The 18,925-nt window shown below is 41.1% G+C and overlaps 1 protein-coding gene across 1 annotated transcript in view; it reads right to left on the bottom strand.

Moving 5' to 3' along the window:
* The window catches only part of LOC145126604 (F-box protein At5g03100-like), a 69,939-nt gene extending 54,672 nt beyond the window's left edge, over positions 1 to 15,267 (bottom strand). Inside the window, exons 1-3 of the mRNA XM_079061938.1 lie at positions 14,896 to 15,267; positions 5,102 to 6,037; positions 4,894 to 5,000 (exon numbers count right to left, since the gene is read on the bottom strand). Of these exons, the coding sequence (XP_078918064.1) occupies positions 4,894 to 5,000; positions 5,102 to 6,037; positions 14,896 to 15,267 (1,415 nt within the window). The remainder of the gene's footprint in view (positions 1 to 4,893; positions 5,001 to 5,101; positions 6,038 to 14,895) is intronic.
* Between the last annotated feature and the right edge of the window lie 3,658 nt (positions 15,268 to 18,925).

Genomic DNA, 18,925 nt, shown 5'->3' with positions numbered 1-18,925 from the left:
CAGCCACTGGGGCCTCCATTATCCATGTTGGGTTGTGAAAATTATCCCCGTTTCAGAACCTCTCCCGTTTCTGCATCCCGGGGTAACTCTCCCCTACTTAGATTCGACTAAGCCTTCACAATACATGAAAATTTAGAGTATTCCCAATCCTTCTCACTTCCCAACGATCGATCCGAAGACAATCAACTCTTTCCAACTAGTGATCCATTACTAGCCAATCCCAATTGATCACACACTTCTAAGAACCAGATGAACACTTCCAGAATCCCAGTGAAACCGACAGTCACTAATTCTTGAATGACCCCTCACTCAAGTCCTGCAGACCAAAAGATAGATGCTCCAACTAATACCTCGGCGACGAGCTACTTCCCTTGGTGCTTTCGTCCGACAATCACTAATGGTTGCTAAAACCACTGAATCCTAACAATGCTGAATAACCCTTCTGTGGGACCCTATCCGCAGACCTCCCACATAATACCCCTTTTCCAAAGGTGTTCCAAACAAGTTTCCCGCTCTCGGGCTCTAGAAATCATTCTATTCAGGGTTCGCACCCTGACTCACTTATCTGCTCAAACATCCACAACTGAACTACAGTAGCTGAAGCAACCTCTACCCTAAATTGGGCTACAAACTAATCCCAAGACATAGTCTACAATCCCAAAAGTGCAATAGGTCACATAATCAATCCTTACCGTCTGATACAAGAGATCCAAGGCAAACCGGACCTCACAAAATACTTATGCCACATCAACCCACCTGCTCTCACCGGTGCTGAAATAGTGTCGCCGGTCCCTGCAACCAACTTACCCCGAGCTGGAATACAACCTGATCCTGGGGTCACAAGCCTGCTCACTCCTTCGAGCTCAAAAAACTGAAAGGGCACAATCCTTGCCCTATAAAACAACAATCCAATCCATCAAGTTGCCATTCCACTTCCAACTGCAAAACCCTAGCTGAACATAATCATCACTCCTTTCCGGAGTCCCCGCGACTCACATTCCGGCCTCGAGCAAAACCCCCGAGCCTCAAATCTAGAAACTCATGTGCTAGCCTCTCCCGCTCAACCCACGGAATGCAACGAGTACAGAATATCTCCTTGATCTCAAGTAACTGTAGTTCTCTGCTCATCGGAATATGTCCCAGCAACAAGTCCTGATACTGGAAAGCTCGACCAACTCCTCCCCCTGCCATCGTTACAGCTGTTGTAGCTGCTGCGACAGTCGTCTCAGCAGGGCTGCATAGCGCTCGTAGAAATACTCAACCATGGAGGCCTTAATAGACCCGAACATCTCCGGCAACTGTCCTCGGACAATCTTGATCACCTCCTCCCGGATGATCTCACTGACACGATCCTCTGACAATACTGGCCTATCCTGGCTGCCAGCTTCCGATCCTAACCCGGATCCGGTCTCAAGACGTCTCGAATAATCCATACAATAACATGGAACCAACTTCCAACTAAACCCCAGGGGTTGTGACTTCCTTGCTACGCGTATGGGTCATGTGCTTTCAGTAGTACGGGCCCATACTACCTTCCACACCTACCCATATTTGTCTCAAGTATCACCACAACACCCTAACAATATACATAAACATAGCGAGCGCTCAATCCTCACTCCTAGATGAATGCTAAATATCTCATAACTGACCTACCGGCCTCACACTACTCACTCATCCATGAAACTTCCACCAACCCTGCAGCACCAGTGTACGCTAGCCATACATAACGCTGGACCCTATAGACTTTCGAATATCTGATCCTACCCTAAGCCCCCAATTAAACAAGAACAGAACATAAGGCCAAACCAAACATTCTCAGGCTATAAGATCTTAATTATGTACAGCCGTGATGCATACACAAGAAACTACAGTAATGATGTCAATCTCATATAAGGAAAACCCTAGGCTAGCAGGCATCATGTAATTAGGCAATTCTATCATGCAATTCCTGAAGATCCCTAGCCTAGTACTAGCATGTTGTTCTAACATATCACAATAACAAATAACCGTATGGTATTTTGGGGTCTACTTACTGGCTCCGGCTGATCGTACACTTGCATCCTCCATCATTATTTTGAAAACCATTTGAAAAGTCATTTTGAAAATCTCTTCCTTGATTTTAGACTAGATTCACACGAGTGTTCCTCCAATTCACTCAAACCAAGGCTCTGATACCAACTTGTAACACCCATAAAATTCATGCCAAATTTAAACTTTTAAAAACATTTCAAATGACAAGATTTATTACAAATTTGTTTTCAAAATAGTTTCATATCAGAATATCCCAGAAATCCAAATCAAAATATGAGGAAGTGTACGGTCACGCCTTCTCCTTCCCGCGATCATCAGAAATGCCTGAAACAAAATCAACAATTGTAAGCCCGAAGCTTAGTGAATTTCCCCCAAAATACCAACGCCATACAATCATAATCATATCATATAAACAAACAGAACAGCCATGCATCTCGAGTCTATAGTGTGACTGGTCCGCCCGCACCGGGCCTTCAGTCCACCTGGTCCACTCTCTGAGTCTACAGTATGACTGGACCGCCTGCACCGGGCGTCCGGGCGTTCAGTCTATTTGGCCCACTCTCTGAGCCTCGGCACGTCTAGACCGCCCTCTCGGGGCCTTCAGCCTATTCGGACCTCTCGTCGGGCCTTCGACCTGACTATGTGCGCTCCTGGGCCTACAGTCTATCCGGTCCGCCCTGGGTATGTTGGCCTATAGCACGAAGCAGGACCCGCCTCAACCCAACCCCATACCAATCAAACAATCATGTGCACATAAATATCATACGCTAGCATGTATGTAACAGATAGTCATACCAATCTAACAGATCACTAACACAACAACCATCCTATAACCAGGATACCGACCTAACTTGTCACTAACATAACATCATCCTATATACCAGGATACCGACCTAAACCAAGTCACTAACATAATACCATCCTAACTACCAGGATGCAGATCTAGCAGATCAATAAACATATCTAGCGAATACCCGGATACAAATCCGATAAAGGGCTGGCCTTGGTGCCTTAGACCCTGTTGATATAGTGAGGATAACTCACCTCGCAAGCAGTGCCGAAGTACCGAAAACCTCTGATCGCTGTCATACCGGAATCCCAAACTATCACATAATAAATACCAAGTCATTACACAACATAACAATCTTGACTAAGTTTCCACACAATCCATCATGTCCATTCTCTTCATTGGGCCAAGGCCCAATGCCAATTCCATAACCATGAAAGTCCTTATGCAAAGCCCATTATTGGCCCAATTTACCAAATTGGGCCCAACTCCCTAATTGGGCCTAATTCCAAGATTCATTATCAAAACTTGGCCCAAAACATAATATTCATAAAGTCCAGTAAAGGCCCAAATCCAACTAGTCCATAAACAGCCCAAAACCCGAAGCCCAATTGCCAAAGGCCCAACAGAGGACATACGCGGGGCGTACTCCTCTGGTACGCGGGGCGTACTCGTCCTGATGTTGACCACCATCGGGGTGGTTGACCCAGTACGTTGGGCGTACGCGGGGTTTCACCAAAACCCTAATAAGTGCTTAATGGCTTAAGCACTTAAGCCCAAACTCCAGATCCATCGACCAAATGTGCCATAGGACTATAAAGTCTCGAACTTTATAACTTTGGACGTCCAGAAAGTTCTTAATACATGGTCTTAATCCATTAAGACCTTCCTACTTCATGTATGAGACAAGTCTAGCTATTGGGACACCATTTTTATCACTTAGGACCTCTTCTAAGGTCTGAAAGGACAACTCACTTCATCCAAATCATAACATGCACCATTTTGGGACTTTTAGGACAAGAATGCTTCCATAAAGCTAAAATGACTAGATCTATCTCATACAAGTATAAAGTTCCAAGCTTTTTACCTTCTAAAGCTTCTAGGGCACAAACCAACTTCAGATCTACAAGCTTGATCTTCTTCTCCAACTCCTTGATGCAACACCTTCTTCTTAAAACACTCAAAAAGCTCAAACACTCAAGGAAATGGCTAGGGTTTGGGGAAAACGACTCTAAGCAGTGGAGGTTGGGGTAAGGGAGGGTTTTGTGCTCATAATGTTGCTTATATAGCCCTCAAACCCTAAATATTAAGGTTTTCTTCTAACATGAGAAAGCCCAGCGTACACAAGTGTACGCCCAGCGTACTAGGGCGCGCCTAGTACGCTCAGCGTACCCTTATGTACGCGCAGCGTACTCCTCCTGATCCAAAATTGCAATTTAGCCCTTAGACTTTTCATGGCTTCACCCTTCCATCCGCAGGGACTATAAATGACAAATCTTGGGATGTTACATTAAAATATTATTTATTACATCTTAATACTTAATATATATATATATATATATATATATATATATATATATATATATATATATATATATATATAAAATACACATTAAAATCAAATTAGAAATTCCAACCCTAACCCAAATTAACCCGTTTAATTAATCGTGTTGACCCATTTAGTTAAAAGAGTTGAAAATCCCAACCTAACCCATTAAGTATTGGGTTAGATTCGAATTAGGTTGGTAGATTTACTTATTGCTAGCCTTATACTCACAAGAGTTGATAGAAGACACGAATTAACAATAAATTTGTGGGTTCAAACAAATCGGTAGTTAAATATAAAAATTATAAAATAACTATGCAATTTACTCTTAAAAAATCTTCAATTTTGGTTGATTTTTTTAACATAACATCTTCCGAACAGTTAAACTCGGCAAAAAAAATTATAATAATAAAAAAATAAAAGATGATGATGAAAATAATTCCCAATAACAGAAGTACCCGAACATGAGCTCAAGTGTCATCAATCAATTAAGCACATCAATTTTAGGACCATGGTCAAGCAAGAACACCTTTCAATCTCATTAGAATTACTATCAGAGCATAAAGGTGGAATGATATCAGGAAACTTCATATTTAATGGAAAAATGAAACCTTTTGCTTCCAAACGAGACAAAACCTAACATGTTTATCAAAGTATAATCAGTAAAGTACTGCTACAACTAAAAACTTTATACGATTATTACAAAAGAATAAATTGTGAAACACAAGAAATTTTACCTCAGAACATAAGTCTCCAATTTTAAGCTCCTTGACATGGCGAAGCTTTAGTAATAAGCCTTTAAGCATCTCTTCTTCCGCCTCTTCAGGTATTATCTCATTATGCCCCATATTTGCAAAATCTAAATTAGCTTCGACTAAAGAAGAAGACACGTTTATTAACAAAAGCCTCCACAACAAAACATCATCTTCAATTGTTAGTGACAAAATATTAGGAGCATTGATTTCGATAATATATGTGATATCACCATCATCATCATCATCGTCATCATCATCATCATCACGAATAATGTGTCCAGAGAACACCAAGTTCTTAACGCTCTTCGAAGTAATATCGAGCCGTCTATAACCATAGCAATATCTCAACACCAAAGTTTCCAACAGAGGACTCCCGGATAATATATTTTCAATCAAATCTTCATGTAAATACCCCCAAGTTATACACAAATTTCTAAGATTTTTCCAATTAATAGCCCCAATCGGATTGAATATGCAGCCTCTTAATGTCAGATCAGTAAAAGATGAACTAATGAAAAAAATTTGTTCTAACAGAAACTCAGCTTCAAATTTCATATTCCATAACGTTAAACTAAAATCTTCAACGTTACAACTTATAGCATAACGAATCCAACTGTTCACTTGCGATACATATTGAGTATCATAAGTGGTACACACAAGGAATTTCTTGAGCTTCAGTTGATGACATTGAGTTAGGGTTTTGTCAACGGATGAAATGAAATCGGAAAGTGTACGTGTATAATCATTGAAACAGAGAGTAGGAACTGAAGTCCAAAGATGTTTCCATCGTTTGGAGAGTGTACCTATTCTAATGGCACGTTTTATGGAGGGTAAACGAGAGAGGATTTCAAGAAGCAAGCAATCCGGCAAAGCATTGATTCGATCATCTTCTCCCTCCATAATTTCTTGAAACCTAATCTGTTTTGGGGCAAATTTAGGTTGATTTATTAGTCCTTCTACACAGTTAGGCGTAAATATGTATACAAATGGTGAGATAAAGCTTTGCTTTCACCTCTAAACGTTAAAAATTACAATTCATTCTTTATGTAAATGAGAGATTTTTTCAATATTCAAATCGATTTTCAGTGTTTGTTTATTGGCCAAGACAGCATAAAAAACAACAGTGAAAATAACATTTAGCGATTAAAACAATGATGCAAATAAAAAGTCTGTGGCGTTACTCTATCTATACATAATACGTTAAATAGAAAAAGATAGGAATAATGCATGAGTTTGGTTCTTATGGTTTACACACACACACAAAAAAAAAAGGTACAAGTCCAACTTTTCATTGTTGATTTAGCCCCTCCTTTGTCCTCAAACACCATTTGAGAAAATCTCTCAAGTCAACTCATCCCCTCCCGTCACTCTCTTACATATCTCTATTGCCGCCTTTTGCATACACATTTGTACACTAAACTTTCAAAATCGTGTAACCACCCACTCATAATGACATATAATTTTTGGTTTTAGATTAATAAATCGTTAATATATATCATTTCCATAAAACCAAGGTAATCAAGATTTAGCAAATCATCATCAAATCAGAGTAAATCGCGGAATGCGGATACATGTGGTGTGTGCTCTGTAATCATCCCGAGCTCTTCCATATGAAAATCCGAAGTACCTGAAACATAAACTGAAAACCGTAAGCACAAAGCTTAGTGAGTTCTCCAAGATACCTCATACCATACATACATAAATCACATACTGGGCCCCCGTCCTCCATCTGGTCTCACCAGGTCTCGAGTCCCACTCGGCCTCGGGCCCCGCCCGGCATTGAGCCCCGCTCGGATTACAGATCTGTCAATCACCAGGCCCCGCCCGATACACACATAATCATATAACCATATAATCATATAAATATATAACCTTACTAACACATGCAATAATCACAAAGACTATACCCTACCTTACAATCATCGAGCCCCGCCCGACATCTGGCCTTGCCCGGTAAGCATAAAAACAGATACTTATAACTAGCATTCAATATACTCATCAGGCCACGCCTGGCATCGGGCCTTGCCCGGTAAACATGCCATCATACAATACATGCAAGAGTCGCACAGACATCTAGCATCCTAACATATAAACCATGGGCCGACATTGGTGCCTTCGACCCGCTAAACCCAGTGAGGAGACTCAACTCACACTACCGAAACACACATAAGATCCCTGGCTGCTGGCTGACAAATCCCCGAACTGTCAATAACAAAACAACACCCAATTAATAATTGGGTTCCACTCCAGAACCATAATCCATACTCAGGGTAAAAAGACCATTTTACCCCTAACCTAGCTTGGTCCAAGACTAAGGCCCCAACTTACAATCTGAAAGGCCCAAAAGACAAATAATCAACCAAGGCCTAAATATGGCCCAATTTTCCAAATTGGGTCCAAACCCTTACATGGGCCTTACCCTAAAGCCCAACCAATTTCCTAGTCCAAAACACTTGTACTCAGATGGCCCATTAAGAACTCAAACACCCAAGCCCAAAAAGGAAGCCCAACCACAAAGCCCAAAAGCAAAAATCCACCTGACTGAGTATGCAGGGCGTACTCAGCTGTACGCTAAGCGTACTCGCTATTTGGCTTGTACGTTGTGCTTACAGACTTGTACGTCCAATGTACTCATCCATTAAGCCAAAACCCTTCTTAAGCTCTTCGTGTTCAAGACCAGGAGCCCAAACCACAAATCTACTTCTTAAAGAACGTCTAGAACCATAAAGTCATTGACTTGATGACTTTTCATGCCCTAAAAGAACCAATCTTCAAGATAAAGAACTAAACTTTCACCAAATGGACACCATCTCATGCATGGGGGATTCCAAGCCCTAATGGAGAAAATTTTATGCATCTAGAACCTCAGAAACACCAAGAGTGGCAACTCATTGCTCCTGGAGTGGTACCAAACCACTAGATCTCATTCTTGGGACCCAAAATGAACCAAAACTCATACAAACTATATCTAAGCCAACAATGAACAAGATCAAAGTTTTTTACCTCAAACAATATGCAAATGAAGCACATAAACAGGATCCACAAGCTCTTCCTTGATCCACAACCTTGCACCAAACTCCATCTTCTTGGAAATGACCCAAAAACACCAAGATGCACATAATGAGCTCAAAAACACCACCGTGGAGGCTAAGGGAAGATTTCTAGGGTTTGGGGAGTTGGAGGCTGGTAAAAGGGGCCAACCAAAAAGAATTAATGAGATTATATAGGGTACAGCTCCAAGAATTAGGGTTTTCACTTTTCCCTCGTACGCCCCGCATACTCCTCGTACACCCAGCGTACGAGGTCTTGCATCCCCGACCAAACCCTCGTAGTACGCTAAGCGTACACCACATTACGCCCAACGTAATGCCCTTCGCAACAATACGCCCCGCGAACTCCCTAGGTATGTCCCACGTACTAGGGTTTCCTTTTAAACCTTTAAGCACTCCGAAGGCCATAACTTCTTCGCTATAAATCCGATTCCGACAATCCATATATCCATGAAAAGGTAACGAGAAGCTCTACACTCTAATCAACTCGTACCTGCCTTATAATTTCCCGAACAAACCTCTAATGTCAATAAAAGCCCGAGATGGCATAATACCAAAATACCCTTTGACTCCAAAACACAAACCGAATACCCGGATCATCCAAATTACATCATCCACCTCCAAGTAAGCCCAAAACTCAATTCCTCAAGGGTCCTAAGTCTAATAATACACAATCCTTGATCACCACCCCGCAATGGGAAACGATTCGAAGCAGGGCGTTACAACTCTCCCCCACTTAAATTAGATTTCGTCCTCGAAATCATTCTTTACCATTCCCGACACGCCAAACAACCTGAGCAACACAGCCATAACCCCGAGCATACCACAACCTTCCTAAGGCAACCGAATCCAACCCTAGCAGGGCTCTCCAACTCGAAGATGAACGAATCCTTTCTCCACCTGAAAATAATCCCTCGCAAAATAACCACATCTACTCAAACTGAAACCTAAAGACTCGAGCTGGTCTGACTCCCTAACAGACCGCCCATACTGAACCATTGCTTAATCCATTCCACTTATCTTCCAACCGACTATTCAACTTCTGATAACTTGAAGTTCCTATTAGAAAACATAAACACAGACCAATTATATGTGCATAACACTTATACTTGACAAAAGGCTCAGATAATCCTTCGAATAGAAGACTTATCACTGCAACGGTTAGACTCAGACGAGAGCTGTGCAACATGATCAAATCATTTACTCTGAGATTATCCAATCCCAACTGCAAGTGACCTATACTTCCTCCGAATAACAAGCTACTCCACACATGAATTCCAAATCAATAACACCACCTTGACTTATCTTGATGCCCTTCACAGATAGAACCAATCCAAGACACCATCAGAAGAGCTTGATCTATCACCAAAACTGAATCGATTCCTTACCCTTGAACCCTTCAATTGATGCACTCGGCATATAGATACCCTAAATTCTTATCCCATGAAAAGAAAATCCTGCACATAAACACTCGTGATTCTCAACTCGAGATCTCACCCAAAAATCCAACCTGATACTTAACCCATAACCCGAGATCCACGGATCTGCTCTTGCATTTCACCCAAAACCTTCTGATTCACGACAACCCCTCACTAGACCAAGATATAAAGGTTCCCAACCATCGTTGAGACTACCAGTCTTGCACCTGGTCCCACCACCAGGTTCCCAAATCACGAGGCTACCCAGCCTATAAACCCCTCTGCGTCACACACTGACCACCCGCTTACTCCTGCAACTCAAGATCCCAAAACCTTGACCCAACAGTCTCCACCATGTCCCACCTGTATTGCTATAATCACACAGGCCTCGCCCACGGGTCACATCCAACTATACCACGGAGCGACCTCGCCCACGGGTCCCACCCGTCTAGAGCTACACAGGCCCGACTCCGCCTCAGACCCCAATGGTCCTTAACTCAAATAGAGAAATACTCCTCGACAATCCTGGTCGGCGTGCCCAAGGAACGAACCGATTCCCCCCTTTACGCTCATGACCACCTCCAACGATAGTCTACCTCAAACTGGTGAATGCTACGATCCCATCGCAACCTTACAACACTACAACCCAACCAGGGTTACCACCCATGGCCTAACCACACCCTACCCATCACAACCCCATGCATCCTGAGCCGAAACCTACATCCAACTGCATCCAATCAGGTGTTCGGGTCATACCTCGAATTTGAAAGCCCTCAACCTGGACTCAACCACAAGCCTGTTATACATAATAAAGAAGGCGTCGACCAACGGTTGGAAGTTTCCTAAACTCCCACTTACATATCCTCAATCTAAACAGCCACTTGGGTCATCTCCCTCCTGACCAGGTTGTGAAACATGCCCTAGTTCCACACTCGATTGAACTCCCGGAATTCTGATCGATTCTCCCCCTTTTTGGATTTGACAAAGCTCTCTCTCATCCCATAAATCCCATGGATTCCCAAGCCGACAAACATCAACCTTATATAGTATGAATCGCATATGATCTACGCTAATCAATACTAACGTTCCATTGTTAGCCAAACTCAATGATCGCCCAATTCCTGAAATCCTGAAGAATAATTTTGAAATCTTAACTCGTCTAATAACCCAAATCACCTCCCGTGATACCTTACCAATTTATTGAGTTCTTATATTGGCGACTAGAAACCATAACCCTTTCCATGCACTGACGAATATTCACCCTAATACCCATTCTCAAAGAATTACTGAACTCTAACCGACTACAATCCATGCGAAAATACAACTCTCCTGACACATCCAATGACCAAACAACTCTTGCAACTGACACCACCATCTTCCTGCTACCGCTCCTCTCCGAGCAACACTAGGGTTTGAACCCAAAATTTCTTTCATAGGCAACCGCCAATCATACCAGAACAGATGATAAAACCACTGACACTTGACCAAAGATCTTCCAAACAACACCCCTGAATTGATCCCGACAAAGACCCAGATCAACAACTGAACATGCTGGAACCCGCCCAACAAAATACAACCCTTTAAAGATTCATCGAAGACTCTCAGCATGCAGAATGGCATATCGTAATCCTTGATAATATAATCCAAACAATATCAGAGAACCAACCTGAGATATAACTTACCCAAACCCCAGCAAAATTCCAATGCAATACAAATTCCCGATAACAACCCAGAAGAAAACAGAAGATAACATACTTGCAAAAGCATCATAAGGAATCCTGAGTTCCTCCTCCTGAGTTACCCCGACCATCCCGAGGACATGGTGCAAAAATCCCCTCCAATTCCACATAACAAGGACTAACGATAGGATCCTTCTTCCTGAAGGATTCTAGAGATCCAAAAGCTTTGTGCTCCAGATGAGCCCCCAACTACCCTGCAACAAACTTGGCCCGAAAGGCCCCGAGATGACCATCCAAGAACTCCAAATTCCCTTCCTTGACTGAACCAAAGACCACCGGGGTCCAATCCAAAATACCATGAGTAATCTCCGATGAGATGAACTCCTGCATCCGCGCATCGATCGACTCAGCACCTGCTCCTGGGCTGGAACCAACATCTGAAACACATTCCTAAGTGCTCAACACCATACCGAAACAACATGCAACAGATCTGAATATTCCCAAGAATCCTCATCCCACAGGCTTCCTGGATTTTCCATGACTCCCATCGATTCAAGTATGGATCTTGTGCTTTCAGTAGTATGGGTCCAATACTACCTTCCACACCTATCCATACTTTCCTCAAGAATCCTCCCGAATCCTCTAAGTCACCTTCTCAAATCCATACACCAACACTTGCTAACCCGTACAACAGAACCCACTGAAGCAATCCCTAGGCTTTCCTAGGTTCCCGACCTCACCCTGCCATCAGCTGCTGAAGAACTCCCCATAATGTCAGTCACCCACCTCATGAATACAATCATATGAAACAAAGCTTAGATAATCCTTCGAGTAACAGACTCATCCCTACAATGGTTGGATTCAGACAAGAGTTGCGTAATAAGGTCAAGTCCATCACTCTGAGATTATTCAACCTTTGTCATATGTGACCTGACATACCCACTTAGTAGCTAACTCCCGTCACCTGAGAGTTCCACAAAGCACAAAGCAAGAAGCATTCGAGCAGTAGCACTCCAATCCCACATACTATAACTCATACTAGGAGCTCCCACTCCTGCTACTGATTTCCTTACACATCCAAATCAACCCAATCCAGCATCCCATGCTTCCTAGGCTACCAAGCATCAAATAACAAGCCACCCTATCACTAGCTAATCATAACTAGCATGCAACTCTATAAGCTCATACAATAGCCATACAAGGCATCTCTCCTAGCATTCTATCATGCAAAAACTGAGCAGATCCTTAGCCCTAACTAGCATGTGATTCACATATTCATAAATCAAATAATACCAGATATCATGTATGGGTATTTTGGGAGAAACTTACTTGAGCTTGGTCGATTACTAGCACCACACCCCTTCTTGTATTAGAAAACTTGTTCTTTTTTTCTTTTTAAATCGTTTTTCTTTCATTTTTGAAAAACTTTACCAAATCTTCATTGAGTTCAGACACACCCGAGAGCATGTCCGAATCCCTCAAACCAAGGATCTGATACCAACTTGTAACGTCCCACTCATAATGACATAAAATTTTCATTTTTAGATTAATAAATCGTTAATACATATCATTTCCATAAAACCAAGGTAATCAAGATTTAGCAAATCATCATCAAATCAGAGTAAATTGCGGAATGCAGAAACATATGGTGTGTGCTCTACAATAATCCCGAGCTCTTCCATATGAAAATCCGAAGTTCCTAAAACATAAACTGAAAACTGTAAGCACAAACCTTAGTGAGTTCACCAAGATATCTCATACCATACATACATAAATCACATATTGAGCCCACGCCCTCCATCGGGCTTCACCCGGTCTCGATTCTCACTCGGCCTCGGGCCCCGCCCGGCATCGACCCCTGCTCGGATTATAGACCTATCAATCACCAAGCCCCGACTGACATTGGGCCCCGCCCGATACACACATAATCATATAACCATATAATCATATAAACATATAACCTTACTAACACATGCAATAATCACAAATAGTATAACATACCATACAGTCATCCAGCCTTGCCCAGTAAGCATAAAAACAGATACTTATAACTACCATTCAATATACTCATCAGGTCCCGCCAGGCATTGGGCCTTGCCCGCTAAACATTCCATCATAAAATACATGCAAAAGTTGCACACACATCTAGCATCCTAACATATAAACCATAGGACGACATTGGTGCCTTCGACCCGCTAAACCCAGTGAGGAGACTCACCCCGTACTGTCGAAACATAAAGATCCTTGGCTGTTGGCTGACAGATCGTCGAACTATTAATAACAAAACAACACCCAATTAACAATTGGGTTCCACTCCATAACCATAATCCATACTCGGGGTAAAAGGACAATTTTACCCCTAACCTAGCTTGGTCCAAGAATAAGGCTCAAAGTCACAGTTTGAAAGGCCCAAAAGCCAAATAATCAACCAAGGCCGAAATATGGCCTAATTTTCCAAATTGGGCCCAAACCCTTACATGGGCCATACCCTAAAGCCCAATCAATTTTCTAGTCCAAAACACCTATACTCAGATGGCCCATTAAGAACTCAAACACCCAAGCCCAAAAAGGAAGCCCAACCACGAAGCCCAAAAGCAAAAACCCACCTGACTGAGTACGCGGGGCGTACTCAGTTGTACGCTAAGCGTACTCGCTATTTGGCTTGTACGTGGTGCGTACATACATGTACGCCAAGCGTACTAATCTATTAAGCCAAAACCCTTCTTAAGCTCTTAATGTTCAAGACCAGGAGTCCAGACCACAGATCTACTTCTTAAAGAATGTATAGAACATGTTGGAAATGAAGAACATAAACAAGATCCACAAACTCTTCCTTGATCCACAACCTTGCACCAAACTCCATCTTCTTGGAAATGACCCAAAAACACCAAGATACACATAATGAGCTAAAAAACACCACCATGGAGGCTAAGGAATGATTTCTAGGGTTTGGGGACTTGGAGGCTGGTAAAAGGGGCCAACCAAAAAGACTTAATGAGATTATATAGGGTACAACTCCAAGAATTAGGGTTTTCACTTTTCCCTCGTACCCCCAGCATACGAGGTCTCGCACCCCGACCAAAACCTCGCAGTACGCTAAGCGTACACCACATTATGCCCAACGTAATGCCCTTGGCACCAGTACACCCCGCGTATTCCCTAGGTACGCCCCGCATACTAGGGTTTCATCTTAAACCCTTAAGCACTCTAAAGGCCATAAGTTCTTCGATATAAATCCGATTCCGGCGATCCATATATCTATGAAAAGGTAACGAGAAGCTCTACACTCTAATCAACTCATACCTGCCTTACCATTTCACGAACAAATCTCCAATTTCCATAAAAGCCCGATCTGGCATATTACCAAAATACCTTTTGACTTCAAAATACAAACCGAATAAAAACAATAATCAACTCATACCTTCCTTAGCATTTCCCGAACAAACCTCAATGTCATCCACATATAAACGAAGATAAATATAATCACCTCCATGAGGCTTCCGCATGTAAACACAACAATCATACAGACTTCTGGAGAACCCATGCTTCAGCATGAAAGAGTCAAATCGCTTGTACCACTGTCGAGGAGATTGCTTCAATCCATATAGTGATTTCTTCTAGCGACATACTTGACTTTCCTTATTAACAAACTTGAATCCCTCAGTTTGATGCATATAAATTTCATCATACAATTCTCCATGCAAGAAAGCAGTTTTTACATTGTGTTGTTCCAGCTCCAAATCACCATGAGCAACAATACTCAACAACACCCAAATGGAAGTATGTTTCACTACCGTAGAAAATATCTCATTGTAGTCTACTCCCTCCTTTTGTGAAAATCCCTTTACTACTAGTCTTGCCTTGTACCGTGTACCACCGAGTTCATAAGGATCCTCCTTTCTCTTGTACACCCACTCATAGCCAATAGCTTTCTTCCCTACAGGCAATGGGACCACCTCCCATGTTTGGTTCTTCCGAAGAGGCTCCATCTCTTCTTCCATCGCAACCAACCAACTCTTAATATTTCCATTCTAAATAGCTTCCTTGAAGGAGACCGACTCATCTTCCTTGAAGGAGACATACTCAACCAAATTTGCATGTCCGTAGTGATTCAAGGGTTGATCAGACCCCAACTTTAGAAGTTTCTTATATGCTCTTCTCGGCCTAGTAGATACCGAATTGTCCCCAAGCTCTTGTTCATCTGGTTCGTGTACATTTTCTTGCTGAACCATCTCATGTTCAATAACCTCGTGAATACCACCATGATCTTCCTCGTGAACACGACTAGAACCTTGTTGGCTTTAGGTTCTATATCAACTACCTGAGACTTGAACATCTCAAATTCCTCTGTTGTTGTGTTTGCTTGACTTGAACTAAACCCGGTGTGCTTTACCGTACACACACAATGCTCACAAAAATCCATGCAAGGCTTCTTAAAATTCTTCAACAAACCTTCTTTACCATGTAGATCAAGACCCTTTTCAGACATATGCCCAAGCCGTCTATGTAATAAACGAGTGCTTTTACATGGGTCACCACCACTACCATTTGTTCCAACTGCCACATCATTTTTCATCGTTGTACCCGAAAGAGCATAAAGGTTTCCTTTACGAGTACCTTTCATTACAACCAAAGAACCTCAAACTCCTTCCCATGTAATTATCTTACACCCACTGGTAAATGAGATTCTTTCGTAACTCAGGGACATGTCTTACATCCAAAAAAGTTCTGACCACTCCATCATGCATTTTGATTCTAATAGAATGAAGTCTAACCGTTTTGCAGGAATGATTATTCCCCATTACCACGGTTCCACCATTTATGCTTCTATAGTTAGTAAACCACTTCCTATTTGGGCACATATGATAAGAGCAACCTGAATCAAGAATCCATTTACCAGAGATTTCTTCATCAGAAGTGACAAAGTAACAATCATCGTTACTTCCTTCTCCTGAGCCGTAAGTAGCTTCTTGCTTCTCTTATGCATTTCCGTTGTTGTTGTTGTTCTTGTCTTTGTTCCATCCTACTCTCTTGTTGGGACAATTTGCTTTGTAATACCCAAGTTCGCTATACTTGAAACACCGCCTTTCTGCAAGACATCTAGATTTAGATCTAGACTTTCCTCTTTTCCTTTTCCTCTCTCATTACTTCTACCTCTTGCAAACAGTCATTGTGCCTGGTCTTTGTTTCCACTAGTAGCAGACATGTCAACAGTTGCAATCTTTCGAAGATCATCCGCTAGAACTGACATTCTAGTCTTATCTATCGTAAGACTATTACCCACAAGCATTAATGTTTGTACAAGATTCTCATATGACTTTGGCAACGAAATAAGTAGTAAAAGAGCTTGATCCTCATCTTCTACCTTCACATCAACGTCTTTTAAATCTGAAATACACCTATCAAATTTACTGATGTGTTCCCGGATTGAAGAACCTCCATCCATTTTACAAGTAAACAACTTGGACTTCAAATAGATCATGTTTGTTAGAGTTTTCGTCATGAAATTTGCCTCCAACTTTTCCCATATTGCGGCTGTCGATTCCTCATTACCTACCAAGAAAGCAACATCTCTTTTAAGGCATAAAGTGATCGATGCCCGTGCTTCAGGAACTAACTCCTCCTAATCCTCATCGGACATATCTTTAAGCTTCATTCTCTTACCCACCAAAGCCTTATGTAACTTTTGTGAGATTAGTAAGTTTTTCATTTTCATCCCCCATTAAGAAAAATCATTCTTCCCATTGAACTTCTTTAATTCATACTTCCTAACTTTAACCGTTCCGCTCGTAGATGTCATTTACCCGCTTGTTTCAGAATTTGCCTCTCTCGGGACTTTTATCAAACACCTTGTGTGCAGAACACAAAATACCACCTAAATACCTCAAATCCAAGCTCTACCACCCGAATTTGATATTAAGCTCTAATACCAATTGTTGTTGTAGCAAAAACAATGCAGAAATCAAAAGAAAAACAACAACTAACGTTATGTATCTTATATTCCCATTTTTTCCCTTTGGACCCAAAATCAAATAATGACAACAACCAAGTAATGAAAGTAAATAGAGAAAGAAACAAGAGATTTACGTGGTTCAGCAAATTTGCCTACATCCACACCAGAAGAGAGAGTCTTTGGTATTAGGTTAAGCAATTGACCTCACTTTCCCTTTACAATACGTGATGTTCTTCTCTCAAACTCTAACCCTACGTTTCTTCACTGAGAATTACATAACAAATAAGGATGGACTTTTTTACTTTGGTCCAAAATAGTTGGGCAAGAAACTTAAGTTATTGGGTTGAACTGACTCAAGCTCATTAGAGTTGTCTCAAGCTCACTAGAGCTATCTCAAGCTCACTAGATAGACCACTTGAGCTCACCACTTGAGCTGACTACCAATAGCTCCCAAACGTTTGACACTATTAAAGATCGAGATTCGATTTACATATTTGTTAAAGCAACATAATAAGATAATCATTTAGGGTCTAACAATGGTGTTTCAAATAAGATAATCATTTAGGATTTAACAATGGTGTTTTCATTAAATCAATGTGGCAAAGACGTCAGTGACATCTATTAGGGTTCAACAATGGTGTTTTCGTTAATTTTTTGGACATATACGAGTTCTCAATTCATGAAATGGATGCAGTAATGAAAGAGTTAGGGTATGTGCAAGGTACCCACATTTACTATAGTTTCAAAAATGTCATGTTAAGATGTTTGGTATACTACAAAATGGCTTTTGGATTGGTTTCCCATAATGATGGCCATGAAGAATTTGACCCGCTTTTCGGACTAGAACGGGTACGGAATTACCAGTTCCAAAATAGGAACTAGCGACTGGTTCAGTTCCTATAGTATGGAACCATTTGCACCAGCTTCGGTTCTCATTTTTCGGAACCATTACCCGTTTAATTGGGAAGGTACACACTTTGGTATCATCTTGCTTGTCTAACTGTTTATATTGGTCTTGAAGACGGGGTCATATCGGTACTTGTAAAAGCATTTCAAAATATTCGATGTATGTTTTGTTTAAGACATATACATGAAAATATGAAGCTCATTTGGGAGAAAGAGCATAGAGTACTTCTATGGAAATGTGCAACAACATCTAGTGTGCAACTGTTTGAAAAGACTAATTTCATTTCCTTCGTCATCCATAATCTATTTATGTAATATAATTCATGCATACATTATATATTTATGTTTCTAAGTTCCCAAGATCTTTGCGGACCTCATACAATTTCATCATTGAAGAACACCAAAGGCTCTCTCGACATTCTTTCTTACAACCTCTTGCATTTCTTTAAACTTCATTCTTTTCTTTTTGTATCACCTTTGGAAAACTTTTAACAATTTCATCATCGCACTTTTTATTAATATATATTTTAGGTTTGCATTTTTAGACTTCGACTTTTTATATTTCTAATATATACTTTTTAATGAAAGTAAAATTTAATTTTATGTAATATTTACTTATTTGTAAAATAATAAATACATAATAAGAAATGATAAATGATTAAAAAATAGAATGATAATATGAAAATCCATTAAACTATATTAAGTATGATAAAATTTGGGGTTTAAACAGTAGGGTAGTTTAGAATGTGGTATAATAATGTGATGTGGCAATCTATTAAATCCTTAAGAGTTCAAAAATC

This window comes from Lactuca virosa, chromosome 7, assembly GCF_052849685.1.
Source record: "Lactuca virosa cultivar CGN04683 chromosome 7, Lactuca_virosa_CGN04683_v6, whole genome shotgun sequence".
NCBI classification, from domain to species: domain Eukaryota; kingdom Viridiplantae; phylum Streptophyta; class Magnoliopsida; order Asterales; family Asteraceae; genus Lactuca; species Lactuca virosa.
The sequence above is the reverse complement of the archived record's forward strand: the minus strand, read 5'-3'. Positions and strand labels throughout refer to the sequence as shown.